At 43.3% G+C, this 18,734-nt stretch overlaps 2 protein-coding genes across 4 annotated transcripts in view; both read right to left on the bottom strand.

Annotated features, from left to right (window-relative positions):
- Positions 1–1,120: 1,120 nt before the first annotated feature.
- On the bottom strand, positions 1,121–4,165 carry cux1b (cut-like homeobox 1b). The gene is made up of 9 exons (XM_086215017.1): positions 4,138–4,165; positions 3,836–4,039; positions 2,672–2,784; positions 2,459–2,575; positions 2,300–2,383; positions 1,573–1,629; positions 1,410–1,490; positions 1,273–1,337; positions 1,121–1,169 (listed from the first exon to the last, which is right to left on the bottom strand). The coding sequence occupies exons 1-9, from the start codon at positions 4,163–4,165 to the stop codon at positions 1,121–1,123; spliced, it is 798 nt and encodes a 265-aa protein (XP_086071143.1).
- A 2,567-nt stretch (positions 4,166–6,732) lies between these two features.
- cux1a (cut-like homeobox 1a) overlaps positions 6,733–18,734 on the bottom strand; it is a 61,179-nt gene continuing 49,177 nt past the window's right edge. Inside the window, exons 15-23 of one of the 3 annotated variants that reach the window (XM_086216308.1) lie at positions 16,736–17,536; positions 15,926–16,009; positions 15,322–15,423; positions 14,652–15,211; positions 13,974–14,115; positions 13,032–13,319; positions 12,702–12,890; positions 11,068–11,332; positions 6,733–10,123 (exon numbers count right to left, since the gene is read on the bottom strand). In XM_086216308.1, the coding sequence (XP_086072434.1) occupies positions 9,616–10,123; positions 11,068–11,332; positions 12,702–12,890; positions 13,032–13,319; positions 13,974–14,115; positions 14,652–15,211; positions 15,322–15,423; positions 15,926–16,009; positions 16,736–17,536 (2,939 nt within the window). In that variant the 3' untranslated portion in view covers positions 6,733–9,615. The remainder of the gene's footprint in view (positions 10,124–11,067; positions 11,333–12,701; positions 12,891–13,031; positions 13,320–13,973; positions 14,116–14,651; positions 15,212–15,321; positions 15,424–15,925; positions 16,010–16,735; positions 17,537–18,734) is intronic. The other 2 variants (XM_086216309.1, XM_086216310.1) reach the window with 2 other exon arrangements.

Here is an 18,734-nt window from a genome sequence, read left to right as displayed (position 1 = left end):
TGTTTTGTTTCACATCTGTTCAACTGAGTAGGTTTTTGTTCATCATTTTAATCTTAATATAGACACAGATCAGCTTGTGTTCTGTTATAATTGGGTTTTTGACTTGAGTGACATCTTTTACCCAGAGTTGTATTGTATTAAGTCAAAGTTATAACATTTTAATCCCTTTCACTACAACTGTTTCATCTACGTTACTATAGGTTAGGTCCGCCACCCCGACCCAGCTGTGGTCCTCACAGGTCGAAATAGAGAAAAGTACCACAAAGTTCGCCTCAGCAACACAGTTTCCCTCTACAGTAAAATAAAGTCTTAACTTCAATGATACAAGAAAACTTGCTGCATAGTCTTTATTTAGGATAGATGCTTGATTATAGCCAGAAAGCGATTCAGTAACAAGCTAAACATGCACAGTACTTGATCGGAGACAGGAATATTCAGAGTGTGTTACTGCTGAGGTCCTCTGAGGAGCAAACGATCTTTTTTGGTTGCAAGTAACAGTAACTGGGTAACATTTGCACCACAGGCTCAACTCATAAAAAAAGGACCCATTTCAGATGCTCTACTTGGAAATCAGTTGCTGTTGTCAGGAATCTTATGTAGGGCAAATTTCACAGGAAAGGAATGTAAACTAATGACTAAAGTATCTATTGTTTCCATCACCACTTAAATCTGTTTATGATATCTTAATAACCTTCAATGATCCACTTCTTCACTGATTTAATTCCCACAATAACCACGTAAAACACCAGAGCTAAAAATTGTGGTCCTTTAAACTCAAGACAAACCCGATCTCAATAAATTGGTGCTACAACAGCACATACTTCATGTCGTATAAATGGTACCTTCCAGTATTATGTTAATCTAGATATTAATCTCTGTAAGCTGCATACTATCTGCCCCCTCTTAAACATCAAAAAGCTGGAAATTAAAGCAAAATTTTAAAAATCAATCAAGCCTTTGATTACAAGCCCCAAACTGACTCCTAGTGGAGACGTTTGCAACTGCAACAACAGAAGCAAGGCTCCACCTTCATGAGCAGTGTAAATAATCATATTTCATGTTGCTGGATGCTTAACCGGCCGTGCTTCAATAAGATGTGATGTCAACGCTGTGGGACAGCTTAGAAGTTGGGGTCGTTCTCGTGGAAACGGTGCAGATGGTCCTGGTACCTGAGAGTCCAGGAGACACGTAGAACCATGATTAACTCAACTTATTCACCAAGAAAGATCACAAATATGAAGTAAGTCATGTTCAAGCCTCAGTCCAACGCACTTCTTAGCGCAGTAAGCTGAGCAGTCTCTGCCGATACTCTCGCTCCAGGCGGCCTTGTACAACACCTGAGAATTTCAATGAACATCAAGTCAGGTTGGTTTTACTAAAACAGACCACAGTGATGAAGAAAAACCTACCAGGAAGACCAAACAATGCAGGAACAAGGTGTAGAAGAACGCAATGGTCCTGGCCATCTTATTAGACAAAATCATTCGACCCTGAGACACAAAACACAACAAGCATATTAGATAAGAAGTTGAACACGTGACTGGTGTGGACGAGAGTGTGTTTGGGTTTTACCAAGCTCAGAGTTGCCTTATCCCAGGGGCTGAGGCTCAGGTAGCGGCGCTGACGCTCCTGAAAGCAGAAAACAGAAGATAAGCTCTTAGCCCCAGTGCAAGGAGCCAGGGGGACTCAAAGGGGCAAAATAGGTACTGTTTGGATTTGATCTGGATCTAATTTGGGGTCCTGTGATTATTCTGGTGTACTGCCAGAGATCCTGAAGATTGTTCTCTGCCACTGGCTGCATACAGCTTATAACAGTATTTCAGGATATGACACAAATTTTTATTTATATTTTTAGCAAACATCATCTGGAAAGACTATTTATCGCAGTTCGGCAGAAAGTTGAAAAAGATTTTGATGGTGTGTTCGTATTGTGTCTCCATCAAGCCTCCACGGCGAATGCTTGACCATCTTTCTCTTCTTCATCTCCTCTGCCTTCATTTACCAGAGTGTTTGACGATGAACAGACACCGAGACAAGATTTCCTGCTTTTTAGTTAATCATTGGCAGTAGAAATAGCTTTTCCTGTTGGGAAAATGTGTGAATTGCATATTGTGTCACATCCCTCCAACGTCACATTTTATTCCTGGAGAACTAATGAGACAAATAAAAACCTCTGATTATATCAAACTGGCAAACTGTCATTGCCGAGCCTGACAACATGGCGTTTATCAGAATCGGGAAACTACATCTGCGGGATTTTCAGTGGAACTCGTGTGTAGTGATGGTGCGTATCTTGTACCCTCTTGCTGAAGGACGCGAATGGATCCAGCCTCTCCTCGTACTGGGACGAGTAACGCCTCACCGTGTCGTCACTGCCCTCAGCCTGCAGCACCAGCACAAACATTAGAAACTTGTAGAGCACATTCACTTCTGCAGACACACACACACAAATGCATACTCTGCCAGGGTAGCTCTGCAGGAACTTTATCTTCTCAAAGAGTTTGATGTTGTCGGCTCGAAGGCTGTCCAGCTCATTCTGCAGGGCCTGCATGGTCTGCTGCATGGAACGATTCTCCTGCGCGGGGGGGGGGCACATGGATGAGAAACATGTTCACCCTCAGATTAGCTACAGCAATATGTATGTGTGTGTGTGTGAGGGGTCGTGACTCACGGCTTCCAGCTCTTGGTTGCGAGAGCGGAACCTCTCCCTTTGGCTGGAGATGATGGAGAGCAGAGAGTCCATCTGGCCCTGAGGCAGCTCAGGCTGGGGGCTCACGCTTGGACCTGAAGATAACACAAAAGGCACTTTTAATTTATGGTTAAAAACTGAGGATAACAAAGTGTTTGTTTGTGTTTTTTTAAGTGTGAAATCATGCAATACTGTGTTGAATGAAACTGTTTTGACTGGCACATGTAAGGAAAAACACTTGAAAGTCTCTAATCGGGACAGTTTGCAGTTTTTATCACAGGCGAGCTCCCTGCAGAGCCTCCACAGCAGGTTTACTCCATTTCAATTAGAGAAGCAAGTCAAGCTTCAACTGCATTCACGTGACATTAAAAGACTTTCCATTTTGGAAATTTGGATTAATTTTCACAGCTGACTGTTGAAAGCAAAAGGTTTGCTTTAGTTTTGGAGTGATGACACAGAAAGGAACTTAAAAGAGAATGTACAAGAATGACAGATACAGGGATGTTGAGTTTTTTTTTTAAATCTAAAAACTCACATTTAAATGATCCCATCTTGATATTTTTTTTTTAAAAAGGTGCACAGGGACACGATACTATCATGCAACTACCGTATATAAGTCTCATCTGATGAAATAAAAAAATAAAGATCCAAGGTTTAGCTTTTCTCACTGACAGTTTTATCTCTGTCAAAAATGGTCAAGTAGTTATACTTTCAGTGCCATGTATCAGCAGGAATACATTAAAACATGAGGCTGCATTTTTACCAAACTTGATGGAGAGGTAGAGCCTGGTCCAAGGAGGAGGCCAGTAGATTTCTGAGTGGATCTGTTTAACATTGTGAACATTTTTTTTTACGCTGGTTTTGACTGAGGTCACCTCAGCTCTGTGTTCACATATATTTTTACAATGTTAGGTAGGAACTGCTCTTAAACTTGTATCCTGAAATTGATCTTAACATTATTTAATGTTAGTGGCGGATGTTTAAATCTTAATTCACAACTCTTAAAATCTTTTTGCAGCACTAAAAGAAAAACAAATGTTTTTACTGTTAAAAGTTGTATTGTACTTTTGCCTTTACTCAAATCTAAAGAGTTTTTTTTGGCACAGTGAAACCTGATGTCCTGTCCAGGTTATAACAGAGATGTACCAGTAAACATTGCAGTGGCCTCTTTTATGGGCTCAGGAATGTTCTCCATGTTGCTGACTTCAGCTCCGTCTGCACCGGGCCGCGGCAAGGATGACATGGTCTGGATGGTGCTCAAGTCGTGCTCCAGCTTCAAGATGAGCTCCTTCTGCTCTGCACTGGTTCGCACCGCAGATGAAAACTCCACCTGCAGCTCTGCGTAGCGGCCTGTGGAGGTCAGACCGCAAAGATAAAGATTATTTTGCCTTCATTCGCTCCCATTTCTCAGATGTATTTAGACGTGTGGATCCAGGAAAAGCACTCACCTGTGTTGTCTGTAAATGACAGAAACATGTCTAAAAGCCCTCCGTTATCCTAATTTCTAAGTCTCTCCTGGTTTTCTAACCCTCTCAACACATCTCTTTCTCTGAGAATACTTAAGCCACAGTACAATCCAACACTTACAACATGGCAAAGAAATAAAAACTACCACAGCACACTTTTAGTATTTGTATAAAAGAGATTTACTTCAATTATCACACCTAGGGTGCATGTGAATAATAATGATGATGAATCAAATGTCAATCATAACAAATACATTGTGAACGTTTCATACAGTGATATTGCTTTTCAATGTTGTAGAAGGGACTGTTTTACAGTGCTGAGAACAAACAACATGATACGTTTAGTAAATAGAAAGATAAAGAAACAATGATACATGAGGAAAAACGAAAGGGAGGGAGACCCCAAAGAAGAAAAAAAGCATCTCAGGAGTGACAGAAGTGCTGGGGGGGAAACAACATCGTAACCATCCCTTTACAGTCATGCATCCTTTTGTACTACAACACACACATAAACGCACACGCACACACTCTCAAAAATAAGCAGTGGGAGAAGTTATGAGAATTATTACTTCCACATTGTTGATGACAGGTTGGAAAAAATCATCTAAAAACACTCTGAACTTGCTAAAGCCTCAACAAGCATCTTAAAGCTTTCCAAAGCGGGGGCGAAGAACCTCCCCAGGTCATTTGGTTGTCAGACTACTACTGTGGTGTAAGCTATGGGTGATCTGAAGCGACGTCACAAGTTAGCAACACACGGAGAAAATAAAACAAAAACAAAACAAAACAAAATGTCAGCAACCTTCCGACAGAGGTGCAGAACTACTTCACTATTTGGCTTTTTGCTTCCTCTTTTTAAGTCTTGTGAGTATTCACTGAAATGTTTATTGTGCCAGAGCTGATCTCTGGGTAACCATACAGAAAAAAAAACAAACAAAACAAAACAAAACAAAAAAAAAAAACCCAGAAAGGTAAGAGGAAATGGCTTAAGACTTAAAAATAGCTGGAGCCAATGTGAGAGGTGAGTAACAAAAAAAAAGCGCGCCAGTTAAGTGGGAAGGTTTAAAGGATGAGTGTATTGTGCTGTATTATGTGTGTATGTATTACTGAGTGTGCTATGTATCCAGCACCACTGTTTCTGAAAGTGTTTCCTTACAAAACCCACTTCATAAGATATATTCTAAAAGTATTACAAAAAACATCTGAGGTTTTTCTTTCTTTCTTTTTTTTTTTTTTTTTTCCTGAATATGGTAACCAGTGCTGCTGTTCGGGCTTCCATTACAACTAATATGTCAAATGAATAACCACTACTTCAACAGATCATACAGTAAAGCTTTACGACTTCAGAAAACATGATATGATATACAGCATCTGTTACACCTTTACAATGTTATTCAACAGTGTATAGAATCATCTGATTTAAATTTGTAGAAAAATATCTGTGGATCATGGAAAAGTCCTGAATCGTCCCTTCTCTCCTCCTGCCTTCAAACAAAAGCGTACTGTGACAATAGTGAATCAATAGCTACTTGATCGACAGTATTTACACGTCTCTTTTCCAAATAACCATTAGAATTGGCACGCGTCATATCAATACCTGTAGTGCCGTTATTCATGTCACAGCAAACCTTACACAAACAGAAAAATACAAAATGCCCTATGAAGAAATTCAGTGTTATTACAGTGTACGCTGTTTCTGCATGCTTCCTCCTTCATTCAATGCTCTGGCCTTTCGCTGCTAGTTAAGGTATGTACAACGTAAGAAATGCAACGTGGGAAAACAACAGTCTGAAATAAAACCTGGACCCAAACGGGTCCAGAGCAGGTCAGTCATAAGAATACACAAGCTTGTCTTCTCCTTTTTCACTGTACTCAAACAATTATATACAACCCTCTCCAGAGAGCTGAGAAAAGTCGATTTTAAGTACCAACATGAGACGTGTGAGAAACTAATTTGGATCAAAAGATGGGATGTATTACGAAGAAATCAGGCGACATAGTCTACATCTAATGACATCACTAGTTTGGTGCCCTGCTTGGCAGTTAAAGGCACAAATCTGATGATCTCACATGGTTTAGGTGAGTGGATGGATCTGGCAAGAAGATGGGTTAAGTGCTTATACTTTACAGTCGATATTCATCACCATAAAACATACTGCTGTTGTCCAGTCCAAGCTGTCCTCCTTCAGTAATCTGCAGAGGACAAATGTTTTACATCAGTCGTCCACAGGAAGAGCCAATGTTTGTGGAATTTTACAATTACACAAATTAGGAGATCCAATTCGAACACATGTATCTTAATGCAGTGCAAGAAGGTTATCGGTATCTTTTAACAGGTTGCTGCCAATATGTCTGGGTGAACATTTGGGGAAAGGGGAGGATTTAAAATAGATTTTGGATAGAATCCAAAACAGGTGGTCACTCATAATATCTACAACTGTACAGGACAATGGCCCTTTGTGTCACACCGCTTCTGTCGTCTGAAATACCGGGCTGCTTTGTAAGATTGTATAGAAAACATGGGGGTTTTGTTTTAATTTTAGTGTTAGGATGCAGATAAGAGTCTGTGCTTGGTTCAAAACCTTTTTTTTTTTTTTTTTTAAACTTTAAAGGCATACATTTCCCAGGATTCCGGGATCGTACTCTACTGTAGTGTTTACAGACCCTGTCCAAAGTTGCGTCTTCAAAAAAAGATCCTAATAAGTGCTTTGATACGGACTGCTATCATAAATTCTGCATAATCATAGGCTGGCTATCTGTTCAATCTGGCGTAGCACACCTGCTAGCTGGTAAACTTCTCTAATCTCAATTTGGCAGATATGACCTCTTTCAAGTTATTCTCAAGTTTAGGTAATTTCATTTGACCTATCTGACAAAGTGTATACATTTGGACCTGATAATCATGTTCATGTGATTAACGAGAAGGATGAACTATCTAAAGAAAGCTGCATGCCCTGCTGAGCGTTTGTGTGAGCTCGCCCAAGAAACAGCCAAAAATAACATTATTGGAAAATAGCAAACAGGAAATGAGATATGCCATTATATATATTCACTGATCTTGATATGTCCTTTGATTCTCTAGCTAGCAATTTAAGAGCATAACTGTTGTGGTAAAAGCTTAAGGGGGGGGGCATGAACTGTAGCAAACACATTTTCAAAGCTATTGAAATGACACTAAACTTTAGGATTCATGAATATACAAACAAATGAGAACTAGTACATCTTTGTAAATATTAACCAATACTGCCGGCAGTCTATACGTCTAATAAAAATGTTACTTGCCCTCAGGAACAGTATAATCCCTTAAAAAATAGACAACTCAAATGATAAGACATTAAATGAAAATTACAGCACCTATAAATAAGCAGAATAAAAACCAAACTATAAATGCAAAAGAGCAATAAAACCAAGCTACAGTAAATCATAGTATTACACTACTTTGTGATAAGATTAATGTAATGGTAACGCATCAAACAGCTTAAAAAGAAGGGTGTCAGTTGTGCACTAGTAGTGTGTGCAAGTAGATACGAAATATGACCCCACTCATTGGAAAACACTTAACACTCCTCAATCGCACACACTTGTGCACACGCATGTATTAACTGGCATGCGTGTACGTGAACCCACGCAAACATACACACGCAAACATACATACAGACACATGCGCACGCACACACACACACACACACACAAAGGGGAGGCAGTGGGCTGACAGGCACTGAGGGCTTGTGTGGGACAGAAAGGAGGTGATATGCCTTATAATTTGTAGTGTATACAGTAGAATTCAATGTAAAAGACGTACATCCCTGGATACAGGAGAGACTGGAGGAGAGTGGTGACTACTCACACCAGGGTTGGGGTGAATTCACTTTCATGGCAATTAACAGAAAGTACAGATTAATCAAGAACTGTACATTGCAATTCGTTTGCTAAAAACTTTGTTTCGTAGAGAATTTCATCACACTTGATCACCTACTTTGGAGTGAATTGACCTCGACCCTGACTTACGTGCAGGCAAATACAAATGCACACAAGACACACAAACACGCACGCACGCACACAAACATACACACACTCTTCCTGATTTTGGCCTATAAAAAGATGTGTGTTTGTGAACAGAAAATTAGTCAGTGGTGCAGACACATACCCAGCAGGTCCAGTGCTGGGCAACGTTGTGTCGTGCACAACCTAAAAACAACAGGAGACATGTGTGGTATCACCATGTCAGACAACTACAGTACAACGTGAGTTCATCGTGTCGTATTTCAACAACGCAACATTATTCCATTCTAATTTGTTTTGTTTAAACAGTAACTTGCTATTCTCTTATTTTCTGTTATTTTGTACTAATTAAAAATGCTTCCTAAAATTCCCTATTTTGTAATCTTTAGAGTCAATAGACTGTGCAATCTCTTATTGGCAACCAAATTGCAATATTTAAAAAAAAAAAAGAGAGAGAGATCATCCTTCACCCTTAAAGAAGGATCTAAGGAGGCAAAAGGGTTCCTTCCTTCCTCTTCAGATGAGTGTGTGTGTTTGTGAGGAATCAGAGATCCTTCTGGCCATCACATGGCTGTCAGCAGGATAGGATATGGGACACAACAGGTCAAAGTTCATCTTTCGTACATCAGTAACCATGGCAGCTCAGCCGGCAGGCCTTCCACTACCCTCTTAAGAGTGTAGGAGTGAGATAAAAAAGAAAACATGCTGCCATTGAGAAGAGAACACACACACACTCACACATACACGTCATTTTGGTGTGTATACACACACACGCACAGGTGCACACTGACACAACCCTAACATACAAAAAACGCACACACACACGCAGTGAGTGAAAAAGGCAAAGGGTTTGTAACAGTCACTCTACAGTGTGAAAAATGAGGCATCTCACTGAGTGAGGGGAGGTTTGTGGACACTTGGGAGGTGAGAAGAAGAGCGGAAAAAATCTCCTTTAAGAAAGTGAGAGTTCTTGTAAGAGAGTTCCTGTCTCTATCTATCATCTATCAGTGTCTATCACTGTGACAGCTGCTGTGTCAGGCCTTGCCTGTGTTACTGAGTCCAGGTTTCTACCCCAGCTGTGGGTCAGACCCCAGCTCAGGACTAACCAGTCTGGTGCACCAGTGGCTGGTGATAGGGGGAGGTACAGCAGGGCCAGAGGCCAGCAGGACGGCTAAGTGCTTTTCTCAGTACAAAAACAAAACTCAGTTTAAAAAAAAAGGAGAGACACTTAAGTTCTCTTATTTTGTTCTTCTAGGTATTCAGTAAATCTTCTTTTTAAGGGTTTTGCCAACCACTCTTTGTTTCTTTCCTCTTTTCGGAAAGCTTCTATGTAATAAAAATGGCTGCTGAGCTTGACTTTGGCTGTGTCCACTCTCCAACTGGAACAGAGCAGGAGGGGTCCAAGGTTAGAGGTCGTGAGGTTATGAGACGAGAGGGATGAAGGATGGTCAGGGGGAGCTAGAACTCCCACTCTGAGGGATCCTCTTTGCTGGCAGCCTTCTCCAGCCTGTGGATGATGTTATTGAGATTGGCTGCTTTCTTCTTGCGCAGATTGTTGTCCCTGGGGTTTCTGGCAGGGCCAGAGGCTGGGATGTTAGTACAAGAGGCAGAGCTACTGGAGGATGCCTCTGTGAGGCTGAAGAGCCCCAGTCCACCCTGTCCACAGCTGGAGCCTGGCCCGGCTAAGCCTGAGGGGATGCAGTCTAGCTGGGCAGGGGAATTATTAGAGCCCCCTGCTTCAGACTCAGCCTCCATGTCGTGGTCTTTGCATGATCCTCTGTGATCCTCCAGGCCAATGCCTAGTCCCTGGCGTGTCTCCACTGTGCCCTCTGATTCTGTCCCATCGCAGCTGTCCCCTTCTCCTGATTTGGACCCACGGAGGGAAGGTGAGCCCCCCTCACTGCCAGGCCCCATCCCTCCAGCTGCCTGGATCTCCTCTATGAAGAGTTCTCGTCGGATACGCGACCTAGTGGAGACACATGGCTTCAGTCAAACCATGAATAACACCACAAACCTAACTGATATTAACTAATCTATCAATACAGGATGATTTTGAAGACACAGTTTGAAGTAAAAATATTTCAAGAGCCAATTACTGACTAAGATCAATGAACACCAGGCTCATTTAGAGCGTTTTAGAAACTGGGAGCATTTCCTTGAAAAATTACGTATGTGAGCATGTACAGTATGAGCTCAGCAATCACATTTGAATGAGGACAAAACAGGATGGCCGAGATCACTCAAAGAGTGACAATCACGCCATCTTGCTTTCCATCGCACCCTTGGAGTGTTTTGTTTGCAGTGTGAACTCAATCAACTCAACCAACTGAAATAACAATAGGCAAGAACATTTCATACAGGCCATGCAATTCAGGATGCTTTACTGTGGCCAATGTCCTTCCATCAGTTGAGCCGTGAAAATAACAAGGAGTGTTTTTGCATTTTGCACATGAGCTGATATTTGGTCTGCATTGACCTCCCCTTATACTGAGCAGAATTCAGGCACAGCCACCATCCTGGGGTGAATCAAATTCTGGATAGATTTCAGACCAATGACAGAAGAGTTTGCTCGTGCCTGGATCCCCCCCCCCTTTTTTTTAAATTACTGTAAACACAAACAGTGAGTGAGTAAACCAATGTAGCCTCTTAATCAAAACAAAGCAAACATGCTTCATGTGTAAATATGCCAACAGCTGCAAGCTGCAACCTACAAATTTATTTTACTATAGTGACGTGAAAAATATTACACCAACTTACTTCATACAGAAATTTAATACTAGTCAAGTCAGTTAGAATAACTGAAGAGATATCAAATCATCTCTGGCTAAATCCTTCCTCTCTTAATTTGATAAGCAAATCATATTGAGCAATAAGTCAATATCCATGAGTCATTTTTTTCCACGTACTGACCTATAATTATGGAACCAGTTGATGACAGTACTGGTCTTCAAGTTGAGCTGGGAGGCCAGCTCCTCAATGGTTTTCGGAGAGGGATAGGGTTTCTGTTGGTATGCCTTCTTCAGGGCTTCTTTCTCCTCAGGGCCTAACACCACCCTGGGCTTCTTCAGCTGCTGCTGTCCCGGACTCTGGGAGCCCTGGATGTAATCCGGGCCCACGAGGCTCCCATCCACAGAATGGCCATCGCTTAAGGAGCTCAGTCGCCTTTTCATGTAAGCTGAACAGTAAAAAAACAAACAAACAAACAACAAGGAAAAAAATACTTCAGAAACATAGGATTTTGTCGTTAATTGAGATGTTGTAAACAGATTTGGCACTGATAGACAAAAGTGTAATATTTTCTCTTGCAGATTATTTCTCTATTTTAAATCATCAACACAGTTCTATAGGCTCGATTTCAGCAGTCAGACTGTAGGTAGAAAAACCTACAAAAACTTAAAGGTGTGAGTCATAAGAGTATATTTGCTTGAAAAATGTTTTCAAACTGGCAAATGACCTTGCCAGCATCATCACATGACACTAGGTGGTGCTATTGGACTTCTCACTAGTAACAATGAAAGTATCTCTTCCATTTTATAGCAAACAAGTAGCACCACTCACTTCAGGCACCAGCAGCTGAAAATGAACAGTTCATGGCAGCTTCGCACGAGGTTGACATTTTCTCCACCCCAATACATGCTGCCAGATATATTGCTGTTGTAGGGGGGGAGAGCCCCTCAGAGCAAGGTTAGACCACTCTGAAAGTTGTATGCTACCTCGCAGGCTTGTACCACAAAGGTGAGAGGTCAAATGTGGTTACTGTAGAGTAGGTCCATGTCTTTCCTCTGAGCAGTGCTTTTGGCCTGGAATATTCCCCAATGCTATTTGGATGCATTACTTTGGGGTCAATAATTTAAAATGAAACTGAATGGAGAGCAAGTCCACATGCCCACCCTCCAAACACACTGGTGTAAGGTCAGATATGTTTTTTGGCCTTGTGTGTAGTTTGTGCCATCACGAGGGTAAACTGATCCTGGACGCCTGTGCCTCGTGGCAGATCAAATAAGCGTATTTGTCTCCAAAGAGGGAGAGAGAAAGCGCGTCAAGTGGGCAGTCAGGGGTCACTCTGAGGCAGCTACAGGGGTGAAGCCCTGGGCTTTGCTGATTATTTAACACATCATACAAACAGAAGGGAACTGATAGAAGGGACTCACTAATGATAAAAATACAAACTTATAGACACTGATTATTATGATGATGACAATGATGAAGAAGAGTGCTGATGACTGTGAGTAAGCAGGCCCCCGGCAGTCCCCTAGCTGTCACATCTAATACAGTATGTGATGTCTGCAGTCCTGATTGGTACTGACATCACACCAAGATGACTGTGATCTGCACAACATGCTCTGCTGTCCTGCACAAAGGATATTGTGTGTGCAGATGTGCATGTGTAATTCAAAGGCTGCTGCTTGTGGTTTTTAGGTGAATGTGTTTATCAAATAAATGCACACTTAAGCACATGACAAGAAGGTTTTTCCATCTTTAGCCTTATTCACTCTGATGGTATCCTGGCATTTATTTCTCCTCACTGAGCTTTAACTACACACCTTTCTTCTCCAAACGTTTCATATCCATGAGTTTCTCTACACTGTGCGGGTCCTGGAGCCAGAGCTGCATGCGGACAAAGGGCTCTCTACCCTTGAGGCTCAGCTTGTGCCAGGGTTTGGGCCTGGCCAGCAGGTCTGAGACAGAACCCTGAGTCAGACCCAGGATAGTCTCCCCAAACAGTCGCTGGCCTGGTTAAGACAGAAACAATCGCCATGGTCATTTTAGACCTGATCTAAAGATTGAACAGTTATCAAAGTTACAAAGCTCAAAGTTTCATTCAATCAATCAGGGTGAGTGGAGACAAACTATACACGGTCTGTGGTTCTTACCAAGATTATTATCAGTCAGCACCTCCTTAACTTTCTTAGTGATCGCATAAGTATCCAGTTCAGGAGACATTGCAACCATTTCCTGGATGCTGAGACCCGAGTGACCAGGTAGAGGAAGTGGGGTGCCAGGCTGAGACTCCCCACCTGAAGGATCCTCAGATGGAGGTTTGAGACTGGATTGTGAAGCGAGCAGATCTCCTGCTAGACCGTTGACAGACTCTTCAGCTGAGCTGAGGGGGGACTCCGGCGCAGGGCTGCAGCTTGCAGATGTCTTGGGAGTACCTTCTGCTTCAAGAGAGCAGACAGGGACAAAAAAAAAGATCATGCAGGTTAGGAGTCGTGTTACCATGTAAGAAAATAGTTTTATCTCCTCTACCTGCTGGGTTTGGGAGGAACTTCACTCATACTACATCAACTAATTTAATTCCTGCTAAACAAACAGCAAGTGCTTAAGTTTTCAGTTTGAAGCTTTTTTATTTTTCCCTCTATCCCTTCATTTCCCTGTCTCTGTCTTTGTAGTACTGCTGTGCAGCTCAGCAGGCTGGAAGAGAGCAGTCATGAGGAGCTGTCAGTGTACATTAGCTGCTGTTTACACCCCCAGAGAGAAACAGAGACACGCACACGCACGCACACACAGAGCTGCCATCTGGCGCTGCAACACTAACTTGTCTATGACATGACAAACCAGCAGCTTGCTGGCTGACACTGCCACAGCACTGGGGATGGGGGGATGGTGGGAGGAGTAGGGACCCAGGGAATGGTGTGCAGGGGGAGGGGATAGAGGGAGAGACGATGGCGTGATTGACATACTGACAGTAACAACTAGCCACTAGCTCTAATCAAGCTATCAGTGAAGCGCTCTTAACCAATGAGCATGGCTGTCTGAATCCATAAACTCTATTGGCTGGTGAGTGCATGTACATGTGGATGTGATTTGTTTACCTTGGTTCTGAGCTTGTTGGATGTGTGCATTTTGCCCCTGGTCTCCATTGAGCCATGGCTGCATGCGGAGGTATGACTCCCTGCTCCGTTGGTTCAGCTTGTTCCATGGCTTGTGTCGAGAGAGACTGTCACTCAATATTCCCTGAAGCAAACACCAGGAGAATGGGTCAAGACATTTATCTGCTTCAGAGTAAGACACAGTAATAAAAACAGAAAAGGTGCAGATAATGCTTGTGATATGCCAGGCTGACGATCAGCCATCAGTCGATTTGTCATTTGCCTTGTCTGCAACTTTTTCAGGAGACTGAGCATGTTGAATCAGCAGCTAAGGCCATCGGTGAGAGAAATCACTCTGATTGGATGGTCAGCTTCATTGAGTTAAAGTTGAGTTTTGTCTTGTGGTCAATGAGGAGACGTGAAGAACTCTCTTGTCAGTTCTCAACTTCTGATCACGTGCTATTAGCAACTTTTTATCAGACATAATCTTGATAAAAAAGCAGCTACTGGAGTGAAAATGAAGTTATTCTCTCTCCTGCTGGTGCAGTGTGTATGTGCCACCTCTTTCTGGTGTGTTCATGTTAACATTTTTGGCCCCCCAAAAAATGACATTTGACCTCCTTTTACACCTCTTTTTGGTTGTCACTTTGACAGAAGGTTTCGTTATACTCCTACCCTCACCTCTTTGGAGTCCTCTTGATTGTGGTTTTCCTCTCCCGTCTGATTGGCTACAGTTCTGCGGGGGTCTGTGTGCATGCTACTCCACCACTGCTCCCTCCAATAACCCACTCCTCCAGCACTTCCAGAGCGAACTGAGCCCTCAGAGCTCCGACCCAGCCTGAGAGCTCCATCAGCTGACATGTCAAGCCCTGAAGAAGCCCTGCCCTCTCTCTTCACACTGGAGCTGAAGTCCAGGACTGGAGACGGGGAAGAGGGGGACGACAACAGGGAGCTGGGTGGCTTCTTGAGGGAGAGCGCCAGGGGGTTGTAAGGAGGGAGGGGAGCTGTGAGCGGTGAGCTCATAAGGTCCCTCTGAGATAGTGATGCTAGGGAGGATGAGGACGAGGAAGATGAGGCTTTGAGGAAGGGCTCCACTGCAGCCTGTTGAGCCTCCATCTCTCTGCGAGCTTGCTCTAGGATAGAGCGGATAGCCTCGTCTGATCCGCTGCCCCCTCCACCTCCTATTCCGCCTCCACCCCCTCCTTTCAGTCCTGCATAAGAGGGCTGAGCATGGGACAAATCTGTTGAGAGAGGATAAAAGGACTGCGATGAGGGACACTGACAAACATTAAACCACAATGCATCATCTTCACAGCCTTAACTCCTCTGGAGATGAGAGATTTACACTCACCTGCTTTCTGCACCTGCAGCTCTCGTTTGGCCTGCTCCAGAATGGACTTGATGGCCTCATCTGAACCTGCCTCTGGGGTGCGGACACGGGCAGTTATGTTGCCTGAGGAGGAGAGAAAGAGGACAGAGGGAGATGAAACATCTTGTCACATTAAAAAAAGCAGAAGTAACAACCACAGAGCAGGTAAAGAGAACAATCTTGGTACCTATGACATCAAATAATTACACCATGGCACAGCACAAAGAACAACATTCCCACCACTGAACTACAAGGCAACTACACTGGAGGCACTGTCAGAATTTCGCTGGGCCCTCTGGAGCTCACACATGCACATGTGCTCTATGGTTCAGTGTAAATGCTCCCCACAGAGTAACAACTACCAATAAAATCCCTAAATACACATGCTGGCTTTCCTTTGACGCAAGTCACTGTGACTGAGCGGTTACCTTCAAGGCACATATATATCTGTAATCCCACCTACAAATTAATCAATCACAATTAATCAACACACGCGCACGCACACACCAAAGATACAGTTCAGCCTAACACAAACATGCCACACAGACAGAACGTGCTAGAATCTCTGTGCGTGAAGGGGACAGACCTGTGTGTGAAGCTGTATTGGAGAGGGCTCTCCGCTTCGGAACATCCTGAAACACTCGGCTAAGCTGGGGCTGGCCTGAGCCCTCTGTTAAAAACAATATACCACACACTGTTACAGCATTGTGTGTTTTTTTGTTTTTTTTTTAACAACTACACTTCCCCTATTATACTCCGCAAATATATGGAATGTGTGGATACTACCATCCAGTGCACATTACAGTCTCATAAATGGCTTGATCTTCAGCATCTGTGGCCTCAGCAGGAATCAAACCTCTACCTCTAACAGGAATATTTAACTACTGCTTAGTAATGTGGGATACATGATTTAAAAGTATGTATATGACAGCGGCTCACGAACTGCAGCTTTACTTTTAACTGACTGTGACTAGGTGGGAGACTTTGCTATTTTTTCATGTACCACTGAGAACAACTTCAATCAGAAATGTCCTGATGCGTTAACAAAAGCAGGCCCAGGCTAATCGAATCTACCCGCAGTTAACAGTACTTCTGCCTTCCTCCTAGTTCCCACCGATCAATACTATTGACGTGTGAAAGGTTTCTGTATTGACCACAATAGCTAGGAGAGGCTCTTGGGATCAGTGTGTGTCTAGGAACTCATTCAGGAAACACAGATGTGGCAAAGGATGGAAGTCAGGAAAGAGGAAGAAAAATAAAAAGCTAGTCCATATTGACAAGCTAATCAATGGCTCTGCGCAGGGCTGTTCAGATAGACACACACACAAGACATACACACACACCTACGCACACACTCATACACACGGACAGATGAAGTAAAGATGCACTATCTCACCTCTTTGCCGTCCCTGGATGCTGCGCAATGCGAGGATGTTCTGCTCATCGGCGAGGAACTGCCTCATCTTGTGGAAAGGCTCCTTCCCCCGGATGGTTAGTTTGTTCCATGGCTTTGGTCTGGCCAGGATCTCACTGACTGAACCCTGCGACAGTCCCAGTACGTAATGGCCGAATACACGCTGACCAATGTTGTGCTTGATCAGCTGCTCTTTCACTTGTCTGGCGATCTCTGCTGTGTCCATGTCCTCCCCATCTAAAACACTTCCTGTGGTGGCATCAGAGTGGCTCGGTGACGGGGATGGAGCGCTGCCGGCGGTGCTGCTCCCATTAACGGGAGCCATGTCTGGGCTGGCTGGAGGTGGTTGGGGGCTGCTGGCTGCCAGAGGGATGGCAGCAGAGCCAGACCCAGGGGTAGAGGTAGGGATAGAGCTGAGGGTTGGAGTGAATGGGGTGAACAGCAGAGCCCCACTGGGGATCCCAGACGACTCCTGCAAGGCTTTGGAGTAGAAGGTCTGGAGCAGCTGTCGCTGGATCAAGGAGTTCAAAGCCATCTTACCACCCACCAGTGGGAACACGGGGGAGTAGAAGTCCTGTCCTATGCCCGTGGGAGTGAAAGGGTGCGTTTCGCTGCTGCTGGTGGTGGTGGCAGTATTGAGGGGATCCGTATGAGTGTGAGACAGGGGGAGCTGGGAGGAGGAAGGAAGAGAGGGAGGGGGAGGAGGGGATGAAGAAGAGGGGTCGCTGGGCATGGTTTCCTCCTTCGGCATGGACTCTTCCGTCCCTTTTCGCCCAGCTGGCCCTACAAGAAAGGTCAAACACACCATGCATTATGGGGGAGTCAACAAAAAAGGGGTTCCAAAAAGAGAGAGGAAAAAAAAAAACAAAAGTGGAAAGTTATCTTAAAATCAAGCCTTTTCCAAATGAATGAACTTTGTTTTTTCCTTTTTTGCCAACCCCCCCAGACAAGGTGCCCATGCATTTGTGATTTCAACCTTTCTTGTAAGTCACAGCCTGGAAGAAAAAAAGGACAAACAAAGCAATTGACACTGTGCCACCTAGGCAGATTAGCTTGACCCTGGGCTCAGTCTCTCTCTCACACAGGAAAAGTGGCAGTAACTGGCATACTGGTATAATGATGTCCAGAGATACAACAATACAAGTGAGTCCTCTTCCATGCTGCTGCAGTGTGTTCCTAAACACTGCATTATTCCATTGTAGATGCAGCATCATAGTCTTTAGTTCATAAAAAATACATTGAGAGGAAAAATGAAGCAGTAAAACTCTTGAACAGAACAGAATACAGATGCATGTCACTAAAAGCGGAGACGTTATAGCTCTGTGGACTATGAGTAAAGGCCTTATTTCACTTATTACGCCAATAGAAATGTCAACAGATTTTACATTCTCAAAATAAATAGCTATGAATTATATTTTTTCAGTCTTGTAACTGCTAGAATCCATCTTGATGATAAGTGCTGCAAGTTAAATTATTCTAATGCATAACCATTGAGACTTAACATGATTGAATAAGACAGTAGGCTCCCCTAACTGTGAATGTTAATCAATTCAAAGCTACTCAGCTATTCAAGCCTAAAGCTATGACATTTCAAAGCCATAAACACTATTGCAGAGGGCAAGAGCCCTGATGTAGTATGGTGTCCTAATTTTGTGTACTGCAAGTTTTCAGGTGGATCTGCTTGAGTATTCAAAGAAGTGCCTTTCTTTCTTCTTCATCAAGTGTGGCACCTAAGCAACAGCTTCTCTGTACCATGTTTATTTCTTGTAAATAAAAATCAACCCCCCCCCCCCCAAAAAAAACCATTTCTAAATGCTTAAGTATTCTCAGAGAAAAAGAATCTAGATGCCTGTATTTCAACAAAGCGTACATATCTCTGCACCAAGCTGTCCCTGCAGAACCTTACCAGTCATGAGCCTCTCGCAGCCCTTTCTTGAATATTGGACTCAACTTCAGAGTACTTTTGTTGTTCTGACAGAGG

This window comes from Aulostomus chinensis, chromosome 10, assembly GCF_037954235.1.
Source record: "Aulostomus chinensis isolate RoL2024-O1b breed Wild chromosome 10, RoL_Achi_v1.0, whole genome shotgun sequence".
NCBI lineage: Eukaryota > Metazoa > Chordata > Actinopteri > Syngnathiformes > Aulostomidae > Aulostomus > Aulostomus chinensis.
The sequence above is the reverse complement of the archived record's forward strand: the minus strand, read 5'-3'. Positions and strand labels throughout refer to the sequence as shown.